This window comes from Gopherus flavomarginatus, chromosome 9, assembly GCF_025201925.1.
Source record: "Gopherus flavomarginatus isolate rGopFla2 chromosome 9, rGopFla2.mat.asm, whole genome shotgun sequence".
Lineage (NCBI taxonomy): Eukaryota > Metazoa > Chordata > Testudines > Testudinidae > Gopherus > Gopherus flavomarginatus.
In genome coordinates this window covers 83,492,173-83,510,124 of record NC_066625.1, presented here as the reverse complement: position 1 = coordinate 83,510,124, position 17,952 = coordinate 83,492,173, and the positions used below count along the sequence as shown (strand labels likewise).

Sequence of the window (17,952 nt, the reverse complement as noted above, 5' to 3'; positions counted from 1 at the left end):
GACGTAAAAATTTGTCTACTGATAGGAACATGCTTTAGTGTGGTAAAATACACATTTCATAACTATAAAACAATTACAACTTTACCAGTCCATGTAATACCCCAAGATTCAATAATGAACTATTTTCTTTTCTAATTTTTTTTAAAGTGTAAAAATTTTTTTCCTAGTGGTGATACGTATACAACTGATTCAAATTTATTTCACAAAAACGTTAAAAAGCCTGACATTCTGTGTTGATCTAGTTTCCTTTCATAAGAGGAAGGCTTTTTTAAGGGGGATCCAGTAAAACCAAATCGAACAGTTGCCCAAAATGTATCTAAGGTGTGTACATTCACCTCTTGAACAATAGCTGTTCCTTTAAACTTCTCAAACATTCATGTGGTAGATTTCTTACACTGATATGTAATGAGTAATGGTTAGCAGTCATCCTGTCCTATAAGACTACACATTCTAATACCCTGATGATGAGCATCATCTAAGAACCTAGATAGATGACCAGATACTGTAGGAGATGTTTGTTTAGCACGTAAAGGGCTCTCTTCAGCTGTCATTTGATTGCTGTGAAGGAACCAAAGGATTCTGTTTCTCTGCACCACCACCGCCTCATCTAAACTAGATACAGGAGAGAAATATTCCTCCAACATCCATGCTTTCTCAGATGTGCATGCCAATCTCCCCATATTTTTCCATGTTTGTTTTTCTGAGCTTAAGTTAGCTACTGTCACAGAATCCAGCACTTCACCGCTTTTGCTGTTTGCCCACAGCTACACTGGCTTTGTTCACACATCCAGCTACCTCTGCTACAGCTCACACTCTGAACAAACAGGCATTGAGTCCATCTGTGGTCTGGCTAGGGTTCACTTTTGGTCATAATCTAATTGCTCTTTCCCGCTCCATCAGATCCATGTTAAGAGCTGCCAGAAGCCATTCTAGCAACTGAATGACTTCTTTTGGAAAAGACCCTTCTCATGCAGGCTGCCAGCATAACTTTCCAGTGGTAGATCACCAGTGGCCCATGAAGTCTTTGGTGATGGTCCACAGAATGGTTCTCACATTTTCACTCAGTAAGAGGTTGGGAGGAGAAAGTTAGATCATGTAAGGGCTCTGTCTCTGATGAAGTGGTTCACAGAATGAAAAATATAGAGAATCATTAGCACTAATATTCTTGGTGGCTGTAACTATGAAAACACTCCACAGCAGTGTCCTTCAAAGACCTGATTGTCCATTTTGCCTGTCTCAGAGGGACAAAATTATATTCCATTGCTCACTATCACTTCAGGTGGTTGAAAGATATTACCCTTTATTTCGTGTGCTGAAAAGAGGGAAAGGTTTTTAAAGCTCAAATAGGTTTCTTTAGTCCATCTACCCTACCTCTCGGCACACGCTCAGGAGTTCCACCCTCCTTTTCCTGTTTTTTTCTGACTATATATCTAGTGGACAAGCTGTATCCACATTTTGAACAGACACTGTATTATTTGGTTCAATTTTAATTTAAGCGAAAAAAATTCAATTATATAATGATTACTCACTAGTGGTTGAAGAGTCCCCCATATCTTACAGATGAGATCCTTTGCTTTTTGGTAAGCCACTGGCAGTTGCATGATGTGTAGATCTATGTTTTCACCAAGGCCTAACTTGGACATCTCCTGTACACAGAAAGAAGCAACACAGGCTTGAAAAGCATTAGATTGTCTCAAAGGACGATGTGAAAAATCAGACTTTGGTCCAATTCAGAGAGTATATCGCAATGCAACATATCTACCCTAGCGGTTCCCAAATAGTCCATGGACAGCTTCCCTAGCACTAATGATTGTGTGGACCATCTCCCTTCCCCCTGATAACCAAACATCTCTCTGGCAAAAAGCAATGCCTTACCTGAGAAAGTGACGTTAAGAAAATATTTAATACATTTTAGCTACTTTTAAAGTGATTTAGCCACTGGAAACGAAGAGAAGAACTAACAACATATGACCAGCCGTTTCTATGGACCATTTGTATAATGTATTTCATCTCTCTCAAGATGTACAACTTATGAAAAATGTTTTATAATCCTTGATGTAACCAACACTGTCCCTTCAGAGGACTTGAGAGCCAAACTTCTGCTGAAACACACATCATACAAAATTCCCACAAGGATATCTAGTCCAACTTCTGCCAAGGCAGCACACTCCCTTATGCTGTTTTCTAGGGCTTATTCTAGTTTTAGGTGCTTTGGACAAAGAGGAATTATCTCAGTCGACAAGGAAGAAAGTTGGCCATGGGAAATAGCCCTGGTTTATATGCAGCTTCATTTTATTAATAGCAGAGAGTTGTAATCAAATAGGCTGTGAGAAGGGGCCATATTTGTTGTTTGATTATTTATTTCAGGCTTGGTGATTTTATCAGTGTAAGGAACCCCACCTGTAATCGACAAGGTTTCCCTGTACTGTGGAACATCTTCCTAGCTGCTGTAGGGGGTTCCTCAATATAGGGAAATGCCACCTATTGGGATGGGATTCTCCTTATGCTTTGCCTATAAAAGACATGAACCGCAATGCTTTCCCTGAAGAATTTGGTTTCTTGCTCTGGATTTGGGATGAGAGAAATACTGGAACCATCTAAAGAGCTAGATTGGTGGAGGGGCCAGCCAACCACCCTCAAAAGACAAAATGAGGGAATTGTCATCGAAAGGGGCATCCAGAAGATTCATAAGGATTCATACGTTATAAGGGCAGAAGGGACCATTATGATTAACCAGTCTGACCACCTGTACTCCGCAGGCCATAGGACTTCCTTGAATTAATTCCTGCTGGAAGCAGAAGCGCATATATTAGCAAAATATCAATCTTGATTTAGAAATTGCCACTGATGGTGAGTCCACCCTGATCCTTGGTAAGTTGTTCCGATGGTTAATGGATGAATCATGGGGGATTCTGGTCAGGACAGTAGGGCTTAAGGGCAAGGGAGTGGTTGGTAAGCCATGAGGTAGGTCTGCTGTGGGAAGTAGGCATCTGCAGAAGGAATCTGGTCTGTGTTAGGGAAGAGTCTGGTGGGAAACTAGGTGTATTCTGGGGAAGAGGCACGGTGGAAGAGCATCCCAGTGTCTTTAAGGGAAAGTGGACCTGTTTCTCACTAGGGTCGCTTGCATGGAAGAACTGGGAAATTTGCCCTTGAACACTGGCTTCCTAAATAAACTGCTCCAATTTTCTTGTCAGCGGAAACAGTTAATTGAGCAGAGCTAATCAATATGTGACACGAGCAAGGAAACAATGCCTGTGGGGAAGTAAACACATTTAGAGAAGACTGCCAGCCCTTTTTCCTCTGGGCACTGACAGTCTTTCAGAGGCCGTTGTATCGTCTTTGCTTAAGAATGCAGTGCTGTGTCTCTGCTTCCAACAAAATAAAGCCTGAGCCAATTTACGATTAGCATTTTATTTTTTTAACGCATATTTAATTTGAATATGTAAGGAGACTTTTCCTCTTTTAACTTCAAGGCCTTGGTAATGTGACAGATTGTAACTTCTCTGTAAGACATGGGGACCAAAAATAAATGTTTAAGCTGCTGCTGTCATTCACCTCTTGAACTCTTAGTTTGAATTGTAACCAACTAGGCCAAATTCATTCCTGGTATTGCTCCATCTATATCAATGGCGATGCACACAGGCATGAATTTGGCCCATAGTTTATACAGGAGAAACTCTGATCAGCAGCAAAGTGCTGAAGACCGTATTGGGGACAGAAAGGAAGATACAATCTCTGTTAGATCCTAAATAAGTGCTTTAGTATTATTTAGGCTGATCTACACTACAGATTTAGGTTGACATAAGCCGCTTTGCGTCAGCCTATCTGTGCATGTCTCTATGCTCAGATTTCTCTGGATGATGTACCCACCCTGTCATGGCAATGCAATAAAACCACCTCCTCAAACAGCGTGGAGCCATGGTCAATCTACTGAGGTTAGTGCAATGCTAATGTAGGTGCTGTGTGACCTGTGTTGACCCTAACAATCCTCCAGCAGCTGTCCAGAATGCCACATTCCCTGGTTGACATAAGCCGCTTTGCGTCAGCCTATCTGTGCATGTCTCTATGCTCAAATTTCTCTGGATGATGTACCCACCCTGTCATGGCAATGCAATAAAACCACCTCCTCAAACAGCGTGGAGCCATGGCAAATCTACTGAGGTTAGTGCAGTGCTAATGTAGGTGCTGTGTGACCTGTGTTGACCCTAACAGTCCTCCAGCAGCTGTCCAGAATGCCACATTCCCTGCGACATTTACCACTGTGGTCTCAGTTGTAAACTCCGTTGCCCTGGAGTCATGGAGACTGGAAGCTACCCCTTCACCTGCTTTCAAACCTCCTGCTTGTTTTTAAAATGCCCTTTCCTGATTTCCCAGAGTAGCAAGCACACCTAGCAGCTCTTCCTTTTTCTGTGCAACCATCCAACCAACAGACTGGCTCCATGCAATCCTGCCAGGAGAAGATAGGAGGTATTGGATCTCCTGGGCCTGTGGTGAGAAGAGGCTGTGGAGGCACAGCTATGGACCAGCCACAGTAATGTGGACATCTATGAGCAGATTGCATGGGGGAGGCAGGCAAAGAGGCATGACCAGGATCAGCAGCAGTGCTGCATGAAAACAAAGGAACTTGGCTAGGCATACCACCAGGCCAGGGAAACTGAGCCAGAGACCAGCCACTATTACAACAAACTGCATGTCCTACTTGGTGGAGATGCCCCCAGTACCCAGCACAGCACCATGGATACCCCTGAGGAGTCCCAGACAGAGACCGCTGCCATGAACTGTGAGGCGGAGGAAGAGGGGGAGAGAGACGGCAGGAGGCTACAGCCATATCACGAGCCAGGATCTGTTTGAGACTGCCCCAGTCTACCCAGTCCCTCCAGGTGAGCACGGATGAGCCTGATGAAGGGGAAGGGACCTCAGGTAGGAAGGGCGTGCGTTTTTCTTTAAAATGGTTAAATTTAAGGATGGTACCCAGCCCATGCCTCCTTAACAAGGCAGAGGTACTGACTTCTAATTGTTCTACTCATATTAGAAGAGGTAGAGATACAACAAAGAGAGGTAGAGTTGGCATGTGCTTTTCATTCTCCTGTAGGGTTAAGCTGGGTGTGAAGGAGGGGCATGTGGAGCAGTTTGTTTATGTACATAGGATGTCCCTTTCACCCTCCTGAGACATCTTGATTAAACTTTCATAGAGATACTCTGCAATCCTCTCCCAAAGGTTTGTAAGGTTTCTAATCAGGACGGCTGCCTCATTTCTTCCTCCATGGTAGGATGCTTTTCCATGCCACTTTGCGATGAGTTCAGCCGGCACCACTGCAGTAAACAAGTTAGCGACATATGAGCCCGGGTGGCTACAGCATACCAATATCAGCAGTGTGCGCTGTGCTTTTGTTACTCCATCAGCTAAAACCACCGCTGCCTGTGGAAAACAGTGCCAATATTCAGTGCCCTTTGCTCATACCTGTGGAATCTGGACTGAAATTGTATTGCTTCAGGCAACAGAAATCCTTCCCCCTCTCCCAGCCCCTGGTAGGCCAGACTTACTGTAGCTGGGGCTTTGCATCACAGACATTATGCAGGGCACAACAGGCAGCTATAACCAATCTAGCCAGTGCACAACATCAGCATCCCTTTAGTCTACAAAAAGCACATTCAACAGTCATTCTGTGTCTGATGAGCCATTAGTTGAATCTTTCCTTGTGTTGTTGAGGTGGCCAGTGAATGGCTTCATGAGTCCAGGAGAGCAAGGGATAGGCTGGTCCCAGAATCACTCTTGGCATTTCAATATTGCCAGAGGTAATCCACCACTCAGGAAAGAATGTCCCTGCTTGCAGATTTCTGAAAAGTCCTCTGCTGTTAAAGTTGCACACGTCATTCACCTTCTCTGATCAGCCCATACTGATAGAAGTGAAGCATCCTCATAATCCACCAATGCTTTGCACATCTGTACAAAAATAGCCCTTTCTATGGTATTCTGTGGTAAGGTGGGCAGGTGTCAAAATAGGAGTATGCGTGCCATCAATCACCACACCACAGTTGGGGTCTCCATAGGTGCAAATCATCCACAACATCCTGCACATTGTAAAAGCAGCAAAGAATCCTGTGGCACCTTATAGACTAACAGACGTTTTGGAGCATGAGCTTTTGTTGGTGAATACATCTGACGAAGTGGGTATTCACCCACGAAAGCTCATGCTCCAAAACGTCTGTTAGTCTATAAGGTGCCCCAGGATTCTTTGCTGCTTTTACAGATCCAGACTAACATGGCTACCCCTCTGATACCTGCACATTGTAGTGAGTCACATCATGCACAGCAGGAGACAACTAATGACTCTACTCACTTGCCTGGCAATGGCCCCAACTTTAGATTTTTCAACTCCAAAATGATTTCCATTGATCAGTAGCAATCCAGCATTACCGACTTCCACAGTGCGCTCGCCATTCACTTCTTTGCTGTCAATGCAACATTTTTCTCATGTCCCTGCGCTGCATCCAAAAGTTCTGCAGCCACTGCTAGTCATCCCATATCTGTATTACAATGCAATCTCACCAGTCAGTGCTCATTTCACAGGCCCAGAAGTACCACCGTCATCCATGAACACCCCCGACAACCTTGGCTTGTTTTTCACTATGTCAACAAATTCTCTTCGAATAAATTGCCATGTGCCCCGTGGATGTGGTACTTCCTGCAGGTCTGCAAATACAGAAGAATCATGTCCTGTACTTCCAGTGTTCATGAGAATAGCGCAGATCTCTGAGGGCTCCGTGCTTCTGTCAGAGATGGTGGACACTGAAATTTGTCCTCAGGTTTGTGGGATTTTTATTTTTTTAAAGTGCAGAAATTATGGGATTTGGATGGTATTAGGGGATGGAGAAATTGCATGTTGGGAATTTGACCCTTAGCTCCCAGAGATCCCTGGGTCATTTCTATCCCACAACACATTGGGAAAATTTCCCAAAAGAATTGTGCCGGATGGAAGCATGTGGCACTCTACTACCCATGGTGCACTGCACTTTACACTGACACAAGTATACCAACTTTGGTGACAGTATGCCAATGCAACTTGTGTTGATCAAAGTTTGTAGTGTAGACATGGCCTATTTCTGTATTACTATAGCTCCTTACAGCTGTAGTCATGGACCATGACTTCCATTGTGCTAAGCATTGTCCAAACACAGAATAAAAAGACTGCCCTTGCCTCAAAGAGCTTACATCTTGGTATAAGGCTATGTCTACACTACCACTAAAAGTCAACCTACGCTATGCACCTCCATCTACGTGAATAACATAGCTGGAGTCGACAGACCTTAGGTTGAGTTACCGCAGGTTCTACACTGCGGGGGGTCAATGGGAGAAACTCTCCCATCGATTTACCTTACTCTTCTTGTCGGTGGTAGAGTACAGGGGTCAACTGCAAAGTGATCTGCTGTCGATCTGGAGGGTCTTCACTAGACCCACTAAATCAACCGCCAGTGGATTGATCTCAGAGCATCGATCCCAGCTGTAATGTAGACCTGCCCTAAGACAAGAAACAACAGATGGATACTGACAGGAGTACAGTGAAACGCTGAGACACTATTGCTGCCCGGGGTCCCTAGGGACAGCTCTATCCGCCATTAGGGAATTTTTCCCCGAGAACCCTGTAACATTCACGGACCTGAGTTTGGGAAACACTGCTCTATAGGGTTGCTATGAAGATAATAATCAATTAAATATTATGGAGCACATTAATATTATAGTGATGACCAAATACATACTCTTCTGATGGAGGTTGGGTGTGATGTGGTGGAGCTGGTGGGTGTAATATCCCTTCATTCAGAATAAATGTAAGAAGCTGTTAAGGTCCTTTTTTGGAGTAAGTTAGTTGAAACAATACACAAGCCACACCTGAGGCTGGTCAGAGAGTGAGCTATGTGGATGGAAGGGTTTTGCTGAGTATTGTTTGGTGGCGTGTGTGTCTAAGCAGCAGTCAGAGAAGAAGCAGAGAGAGGCCAAGCAGACAGCAAGAGATGCCCTGGAAACATAGCCCAAAGAGAAGGGAGATTTTTGGGCAGAGGACTGGCTGGAAAGAAGCTTGGAACCATGAACAAAAAATGTGCCTCCTGTTTGAGTCCTATTGTGTTTAAGGAAACAGGACTCCATTATCAACTTCTCTTAATGGAAACAATGCACAAGACTCCAAATATTGGCTAACTGCTCAGGTCAAAATGGGGTAGCAGTACCTAGATACGCAACTGCATTTTCATGCAGTCAGTTACCATGATTTCACACACATTTTAAAGTAACTGCTCATGCAGATTAGGCACAGAATCATGCTGGCATTTTTGCACATGCTGTGTTATAAAAGTGTTGTGCTGGGGTAAGAATAGGGGAATTTATATATTTACCAAACGTAAATAAATGTAAAAAGAGTTTTTAAAGGGCTGCAGATATACTTTTAGCTCCTCAGAATGTTTTATAAATAAAGGAAACTTGAAAAAGTAAAATTAATAACTCTTTAAAAATAGCTTTCAGTTCTCTGTACCTGTTCACTGAAGGATTTCAAAGCACTTTAAAAACATTAATTAAGCTCCATGAAAACCTTCTGAGGTAGATCACTGCTGGTTAAAGTGAGTTAGAGAGGTTAAATCAATGACACGTTTCCTAAAATCACAGAGTCAATGGCCGAATAAAGAACAGGGCTTGAAGTCTGTCTCTCAGCTGCCGCTAGAAAAGCTGGCTCCTAGAAGTAGCTGACAATTTCCTTTAATGCAATCATCACAGACTAATTATGCTGAGTTTTGCCACTGTGTTTAGGCTTGAGTTCCAGTTATGGAGTTGGGACCCTGATCTTGATCCTGCATTGTGCTGACTTGGTAACTGGCTGTTGTCATGTGGCAGACGCTTGACCTTGTTTGGAGGAGAGTTAGAAACAGGGTCAGGTGGAGGGGACTAGGTGGATCTGTAGTATGAAGTAAATAATTCAAGACATTTGTGATTCTGAGGGAACTGTGAATGACACTGAGCAGCCAACCTGTCATAATCACTGACTGTTTGCAGTGGTGGTGTAGTCATGCTGGTCCCAGGATATTAGAGAGACAAGTTGAGTGAGGTACAATCTTCTATTGGACCAACTTCAGTTGGTGAAAGAAACAAGCTTTTTGAGCTTTCACAGAGCTCTTCTTCAGGTCTGGTCCAATAAAAGATAGTACCTCACCCACCTTGTCTCTACGATCACTGACTGCAATTTGCCAGCTGATCTGAAGTAAATATATTGTGTGTTGCTTTCCCATAGAGTGAAAATTATACTCCATGTTTCAAGAGTTAAAAGTTGCTGCTGCACTTTCATGCATACTTTAAGAGGGTATTTCGGGTGATGAGTTATAAGAGCCATGAAAGACTTTACAAAGACAGATTTTTAAAAGGAAAGCTCAGTCTTTCCAGCACTAGTCAACCGTGCCAGGCCATGTGTTTAGTAGAAACTTTGAAGCATTTCTCAGTGACCCTGAATTGACAAAACCACTTATATCTTCACTTCCTTTTGATTTGTCCTTTCCCCTAAATATTAAAGCGGTATATTTTCTGATGAATGGGACATCTATGGATGCAACTCCCAGTAATGTTGATGGATGCCTTGGGTGTGTATCTTCTCAGACTGAGACGTGAACTCACGCTAATGCAAACGTGGCATGTATTCTTCACAGGCTTTGTGTATTTTATTTATATCACAAAATAGGCAATCAAATGCAGTGTTTTACCAACTAGGAAAGCAAAATCCTTTTAGCTGTCTCGTGAGTGTCTCCTGACCACTGAGTGCAACCCTGCCCCCTCTCTCTGCTCCCGGTCCCCTCTGTTGGCTGTCACCACTTTTAGGGTTAAAAAGTCCTGTCCTTGTGCCCTTGTTAATGTCTTCAGCCTTGTCTCTGGCTCAGTCCTCAGTACCTTCTGGGCTAGCTTTAAGGTCATGCCTGTACTGGTATACAGCATTGTTCCCAGGGCTTTCTCCCTGGTGACTTTGTCCTCAGCAGTTCTCTGGTGTTCTGTTTAAATTCCGTCCCACTTCTCAGGCCTTTAGTAAGAACATAAGAACAGCCATACTGGGTCAGACTAAAGGTCCATCCAGCCCAGTATCCTGTCTACCGACAGTGGCCAATGCCAGGTGCCCCAGAGGGAGTGAACCTAACAGGTAATGATCAAGTGATCTCTCTCCTGCCATCCATCTCCACCCTCTGACAAACACAGGCTAGGGACACCATTCCTTACCCATCCTGGCTAATAGCCATTAATGGACTTAATACTGAGTCTTATCACTTGGGCTTAAGCTGCTTCCCCAGCAGCCAGTGGGAGTACCAGGTCCCAACTCTAGGGACCCTACAAATAGCCACCACCTGTTGCTTTCTTTAATAGTTGCTGCTTCCCATGTAGCCCCTTCCTCTCCATCCTTACCTTAGGGCTGAAGTTCTCAACTCCACTTCTCCCTCACCAAATGCCAATTCCACCAGAACCCAACCCTGGAGCTCCAGCATCAAGCAAGAAGCACCCTTCCTTACTCCTCTGGTCCCAGCCCAGAACTAACTCAAGCCCTGCACTCCTTTTAACTGTGCCCGCTGTGCTCTGATTGGTTGCTTCCTTGCAGCCTTTCTAGGCAGGCCTGGAGAACTCACCTTCACTGCTCCTCTCCTGTGTGGGGTGTGGTAGGAGCAGGGGGCCTCGAAGGGCCCGGTACACCCCGTCACAATGTCTCTTTCCAGGACAGTATGAATGAGTTCAGAGCCTGGTAGCAGTCCTGGACCTAGACTGGCTAGTTCATTCTTGTGTTCTGGCTCCTCAGGATGGCAAAAAAGGAGAATTCAGCCTAGTCACCGAAAATAGAGAGGCACTGTCCTCCAAAGCATGACTAATGCTTTGAAATAACAGAAGGAAAGACTGCTCTCAATGGATCCATGTGGCTAGGATGGGGGAGTGTATCCTACAACTAGCAAGGAGAAGGGCTCCGTAATCATGTGGAAGAGCAAAGTACCTGCCACTCCCTGAGGAGAGAGGTTTGAAGCTGCCAACCTGAGACAGAGGGCCTGGCAGCCAGGTGGTCTTAAGGAAGCAGGGCTTTAAGAGGAAAGGTATGGCCCAAGGGAGAGAAGTCTTTGCCACCAGGATGAGAGGAATCTGCCTATAATGCTCCAAGCTGAAGAGTCTTGACGGTGAAACTGCATCGATGCTTTTTGGTTCTGAGATTGCTGTGCTCCTGCAGGAACTGGGGATTAAGCTAAACCCTCTGACCTACAAATAGGTGGCAAGTGGCTGCCCTGCTGGGACTGGCTTTTTACACAAAACCTCATGGTGAGGCAGTGTTTAGGGGAGAGACAGCTAGTTCTAGATAGCCAGCCATAATGGATGTGGTCAGTAAAGCTGCTACTACTGTACAGTCCTTTTTATATTGAATCTGGGTGTGTTAATGGTTGGTCCTCTGGGGTGGCAGGATTGCCTTGCATCACTTAGTGATCCACACACAGACACCCAGTCACCTTAGAATCGCTGCTGAGAAGCTCCCCAATGAGGGCCAAATCCTGCCTTATTCCAGTCAAATTCCCATAGTCTTCAACAGGTTTTCAGTGTAAATAAGGAGAGCAGGATTTGGCCCAGTTCTCTTTGGCTCGAAGGAAGGTGCCTGTAATGTCAGTCCTTGGTGGCGGTGGGGTTAGAAGAGGCCCCATAAGGAATGTGGCGGATTGTGTAAGGAGAGCAGGAGCTCAGACCAACCAAATGTACATGGCAAATTCTGCTGACTTTAGCTTGTTTGTGTAGGCCTCCTGAAGTCTCATAGACTCATAGACTTTAGGACTGGAAGGGACCTCGAGAGGTCATCGAGTCCAGTCCCCTGCCCTCATGGCAGGACCAAATACTGTCTAAACCATCCCTGATAGACATTTATCTAACCTACTCTTAAATATCTCCAGAGATGGAGATTCCACAACTTCCCTAGGCAATCTATTCCAGTGTTTAACTACCCTGACAGTTAGGAACTTTTTCCTAATGTCCAACCTAAATCTCCCTTGCTGCAGTTTAAGCCCATTGCTTCTTGTTCTATCATTGGAGGCTAAGGTGAACAAGTTTTCTCCCTCCTCCTGATGACACCCTTTTAGATACCTGAAAACTGCTATCATGTCCCCTCTCAGTCTTCTGATCAAGGCCAGTGGGATTTGGCCTCAGATTGCTATTTAAGCATAGGCCAGCCAGAACAACTCACTGGTCTATCAAACTTCCAGACTCTTCCTGTTTTGCTGCATAGTTCTTTCCATCATCTAGATTTTGCTTCTTGCACCACAATGGAATCAGAAACCGAGGCAGTATTTCCAATACAAGCAGAAACTAATCCCACATACAGGGTGTTGGAGCGGAGGGAAGGGGATTTGATCTCTGTGATCCGTGACTTAGCTAAAACTTTCTATAATTAAAAATACCTATCGTTACATAATTTCCTGGCACAGAAGGCACATGACATGATGTTACAAAAACTTGTTTCATCAGCGCGTTCTGGCCTTAGGCTGTTCTGCTTGCAGATAAAGAACGTATTTTATTTTCAACCAGGATAAGATGATACTGTGTCTAAAATTAGGACCAATGGAAATCAGGTGGTGACGACCAAGCGTATTGTCAAGTGATAAATATTTGTGGTTTGGGGTGTACATCAAGCTCAGGTTGGGATAACTTATTGGCCTCCTGATATGCTTGGGGTACTGAAAGGTACAACTGAAGTATGTGTTCTGCTTTTAGTAGCCTATGGAGATTGGATTACCTTCCTCCTCATCACTTCACTGAATGCCTAATGGATTTCTTCTTCCAAACGCTAAGATCCCTCTCCAGTGCTGATCTGTGTCCCCATCTGCCCTCTCTTGTACACATTCATTGAAGACAACTGTATTCCTAGAGGAGTTGGTTTCTGCTTTGATCCTGGAGAAAATTTGCCAACAGGGAGTATCTCAATAATCTTTCCTTTACTGCACTTCAATTTAATTAAAGTCAAATCTTCAATAGCTATCATTACAGCTTGCATAAAGGATGTAATCTTGTAGCAGTGGACACTGTATCATTAACAAGTACAGTTATTATGGTGCACAAATGTCTTTCTTTTGCTGTTACTCTATTGGCGCCTCATGTATTCAGTGATCCAGATGAATCTTGAACCGAACTTTCTCTCTTTTTCTTGTTTTCTTTAGGACATGTTTCAGCCAACCTATCAGACCGTGACCACCACCTCAGTTCATCTTTCCCTGGGCTCCTCTCAGCCCTGCTGTGCGCACTCACTATTATTCTCTGCATCTTCCGCTTTTCTATCATCCAGAACCTGTTCTCTCCCCACCCTTCAATCTCTCCACCTCATCCAACCTCCATCTCACTTCAAATCACATTTTCATAATCTCTTTTCTGCTTTGCAATTCTGGCTGGCCATGTGACTCAGCAAAGTACATTGATATAGCTTGTGTGAACGACTTTCTCTTAAATTAATTGTACAAGTAAATACCCAAGGAGAGGAAGTGGAATGGAGGTGAGGTTGTGCATTAAAACCTGCAGCAGCCATTTTGTCTGTTACAAATAGCTGGAAATGTACTGAACAGAGATGACGCATATACACACTCAGCAGAAATCTTTAGCTGCTCCTGCTGCTTAGAAATACATACAACAGCCTTTAACCTTTTTGAGAGCGCTAAGGTACTAAAATACCCAACTAATAAATCATATAAAACCTGCTGGTACAATAAGTGCAGTTTTCAAATATAATGGAATAGGCTATTATTTTACAGTTAGCCACATGCCCGCTGCTGAAATTTGTCAAGTTCAGCCTTCCCTTATGTCTGAGTGCAACAACCCTAAATCAGATTAGAGGAAGTGAGGTTTGGATGGTTCAACACCAGATGAGCCTTTTAAGTTATGCTTTTGAAACATAATCCGAAATTTACCTGAACTTATTTGGGGAAATGGTGCTTGCCAGGAAATATGGACTCCTCCAAATATTAATTGAAAACCACCATTTTTTTTAACACCTACAGTAGATTGATGAAATGATCAAATATGAGTCTCCAAGATGTGTTCAGATCTCCCATGTGGTTGGGGAGCAAAAAGGAATTTCCAAATCTCATCTTCCTTGTTTGTAGCAAGGTGGAATTCAGGGATGTTTTTGTTACAGATAGAGTCCAGTAGTGTGGGAAAACCCATAGCTAAATAATTTTGGTATTCAGTATTAACAGTGGAGACTGGTAACAACTGACACTGGGAAGGCAAAGTTGAGCAAAATGGCACACTCGGAGACGAGGAACACTGCATGATCTTTGCTCATAGCTATCTAACATGACAGTGGGTAATGAGGATCCTCCACAGACTATTTGGGATTGTTGTAGTAAAGTGATTATTCTCCAGTTTCTATAATTACAGTTGTTGTGTGTGTGTATATATGTGTGTGTAAATATACAATTTTAGTTCCGTTCATTTAGCAGATGTCCCCTGAAATACAATGAATGTATTGCCTTTGCATTTTCTTTGATGCTGGAAGGTGGTGTTCTGGCACTACAGCAAAAATACATCCAGTTTTTAAATTCTTCAAGGCAAGGCTGTTACTTACAAGCAATTTTTAAAACCTCAAAGCAAAATTAAGCATTATAAGTAATATGTGCATTTTCATCTTTTACTCATTCAGCAGTTTCTGCTTTTTCCTCTGCCCTCTTTTTTTTTTTTTTTTTCGTGTATTACAAAAGAAGCAGCTCTGGGCTATGGACAAACAATGGAAGGAACGAAGTTATAGTCAAAGCATCCCCTTTTCTTGTTTCCTACATGGACCTGCATGAAAAACCTCTTCGGTTCTTACCTTCACTGCTTCCCAGCTAGAGTTAACGAGGTGTTGTCGAAAGGGACCAAAGCCTGAAATTAAAGAAAAGTGCTATTAAACTGTGCTTGAACTCCAAGTACCATGAGTTGGATTATATGCACTCATGTACTTCTTTTTTACCTTGATATTCTTGGTTGTGGATTATGAGTCGACTGGATAGACACAGCCTTTGCAATACTTAGGGGAATTCTATTACACTTCTACCCCGATATAACACACATTTGGATATAATGTGGTAAAGCAGCGCTCCGGGCAGGGGGGAGGTGGGGGCTGAAAAAGGTATTGACTTATTGAAATAGGTAAAGTTATTTCATGATCATGTTTTAATGAATTTTCTTTTAAATGTTTTGAGAAAAGTTGCTTTGTTTTGGTAGGTAAAACCTCCCCTACATTCTCTCACTTATCTTTTTCCATGTGGAAAAGGTGGGGAAAAAGTGAAAGGGGTTGCCCATTGAGATGAATGGACAGTTTTTTAAAAAAAGAAAATCAATTTCTTGTTAAAAATTTTCCATCAAAAATGAAAAAAATACCACTTTTCTCTTTGGTTGAAAGGGCATTTTGTCAGGAAAAACATTAATTTAAAAAATTTTCCACTAGCTCTACACATCCCAATCTCTGCATCCCCATCCCAAATCACATCAGATAGTATGCACTTGTGGATTGTAGGCAATGTCTTAGATCCTGGTCAGTGGAACAACTAATACAGGTAAGCCTGTAAAGCTATTTTAATCTCCATTTTTTAAAGCACATAATTTTTGAAATAAACAAACCCTAGTGAAAAAGAGTATAAAAATGTAATATATCTGCAGACATGCATAAAATTTGCCCTTTCGGTCCCTAAAAAAGTACGTTACTTCTATGAAAACTATACGGCCTTAGCTATAGTATAAAGGCTGCAGTGACTCTGTTTAAAAAAAAAATAAATATTTTTTAGGCCATCTGCATGGTACACCTGCCTTAAATTGCTTCCAGTATTTCTTTTCCTTTTCCTTTTCCTATTTTTCTTCCTTTTTTCCCCCTTTTCTTCCTACAAATATCTAAACCTTTTTTTTAAATCATACTGATCTTTTAGTCTCAATGATAACTTGTGGCAATGAGTTTCACAGGCTTCACTGTCGTTTGTATAAATAAAGGACCCCCCTTTCTTCCCGAATATTTGTTCCACTTCACTTTCAGTGAAGAACATAATGGGACCAAGCCAGAGTGAAACGCTGTTTATAGTAAAATGTAAATTCTGAACTGGCTCACAATGCAATATGTAAATTACAGCTGTGGTCAGAAAGAACTATTGCTTAGGGTAAAGCTGTTTTATTAAAAGAAATCACTGTAAGAAGATATTACTGTATTGAAATAGTTAAGCCATCATAGATATCAAATTGGCTGAAATATTATTAGGTAGTTGATGATAAAGCTGTGAGCAGTGCCAGCAAGTTTATATTACAAGCAGGTGAAAATGGGATTGAGGCATGCTATGATAATTATCTATATTACCTCTAAGCGGCACCTGTGCGTCTAACAGACACGTCATTCTAAAGCTATTTCAACAAGTGGAGTCTCTACCTAAATGACCATGTAAGGGGAAAAGCTAACAAGGAGCTGCTCATGGGCAAACATGTTGATGTAGCTTCAGCCTCATCCCTACGTCCTCAGATGCCCTATAGTGGAAAATTATCCAGCAACTCACATGTCAAGAGCTACAGTGGATAGCAGCATTCCTTAAGAGTTTTAACCTTTTTAAAGCTTAAAAACCTCTCCAGTTGGTGGGTCTGCAGTTGTGATTCAGCATTACATATAGCTAACGAGAAAACTTTCAAATCTGGTGCCTTGACCTGCAGGCTCAGGCGTGCTTATCTGGTATACTTAATTTTAATGGGCTAGTTTAGCAGTGATGAGGCTGCTGTTCCTTTTGTGATTTTTCTCTTACCTTGCCATGAAACCGAGACCCTGAAATTTGCCATGTGTTGTTCTAATTCTAGACCCTGATTATGTGGTGGCATGATGCAACCTAGTTTTTGCTGCTTCAGAGCTCCTTTGGGGTCAGGTTCATCTAACATTAGTTTATACTGCTGACAGCTACACAACTTGGACAGGTGACGATGTCAAAGATTTCTTTTTTAAAAGAGAGAGAAAGGGAGCAGCTAACCAAACTGGATGGCAATAAAGGAGAGAGATACATCTGATTTTCTAAGGAAGGCACAGCAGTGAGTTATTTTCCATTTGGAATTGATACAACGACCAGTTGCTACTGTATTTCCCTCCAGGGAACCATTTATGACAAAGATCGGGCATGTGTGCATTCCATGGCTGGCTAAAAGAGGAAGCAAATTTAAAAAAAATAATCAAACAAAAAACTTACCAGTCACAACCACAGTGTTGGAATTTGAATCCATGAAACTTAGCTCCAGAAAGTGAAATCTGGTAGTCTTTCAGTTCTAAACAACAGTATCGTCATTCGGACATCTGTAGTAATCTGCCTGATTTGGAACACCCTTTTTTTCCAAGCCGTTCTGAAACATGCAGGTTCCTATTGGACAGTGAAAAAGACTTCATCAGACTGAGACAAGTTTGGATTCATGTGACAGACATGATTTGGGAATCACATAACTCTTTCAATGTGTATATTATTATGTCTCTGTTTAGAGAGAGGTCTGACCAGTACTGCCTGAAGTTGGCTTTCTCTTTTCTCTTTTTCTTTTTTAGAAGTCTTAAAACTGTGTTTAAGAAACAAAGAAGAGCCTGAAAAACATTTTTATAAAATGTTCAGCTACGTTTTAGATCAGAAAAATTTTCATGTACAAACTAATTAGACTAAGTTGTTACTTGTTACAAGTTATTTATAGCACATTTGTAATCCACTGGGTTTTTCTCCCCTTAGTTAAGCAGAGTGACTTACTACAAATACATATCTATCCATTTCTACTCCACTTAAATTTTCTTTCTCATTGTCTTAAATGTTTTGTTTGCAAAAACCCACATATATTTATAGATATCCACTCCTCACTATAGCATCAGAGTAATTATCTGACTATCTAGCTAATCTAACTTGATTTTGATACTATGCTCAGCACCATTATATCTGAGTTCCTTACATATT

General features: G+C 42.5%; 1 protein-coding gene across 1 annotated transcript in view; it reads right to left on the bottom strand.

Moving 5' to 3' along the window:
• PGPEP1L (pyroglutamyl-peptidase I like) overlaps positions 1-17,439 on the bottom strand; it is a 40,575-nt gene extending 23,136 nt beyond the window's left edge. The window contains exons 1-3 of the mRNA XM_050967170.1: positions 17,215-17,439; positions 14,838-14,890; positions 1,530-1,646 (exon numbers count right to left, since the gene is read on the bottom strand). Coding sequence (XP_050823127.1) covers positions 1,530-1,646; positions 14,838-14,890; positions 17,215-17,248 — 204 coding nt within the window. The 5' untranslated portion in view covers positions 17,249-17,439. The remainder of the gene's footprint in view (positions 1-1,529; positions 1,647-14,837; positions 14,891-17,214) is intronic.
• Positions 17,440-17,952: the final 513 nt, after the last annotated feature.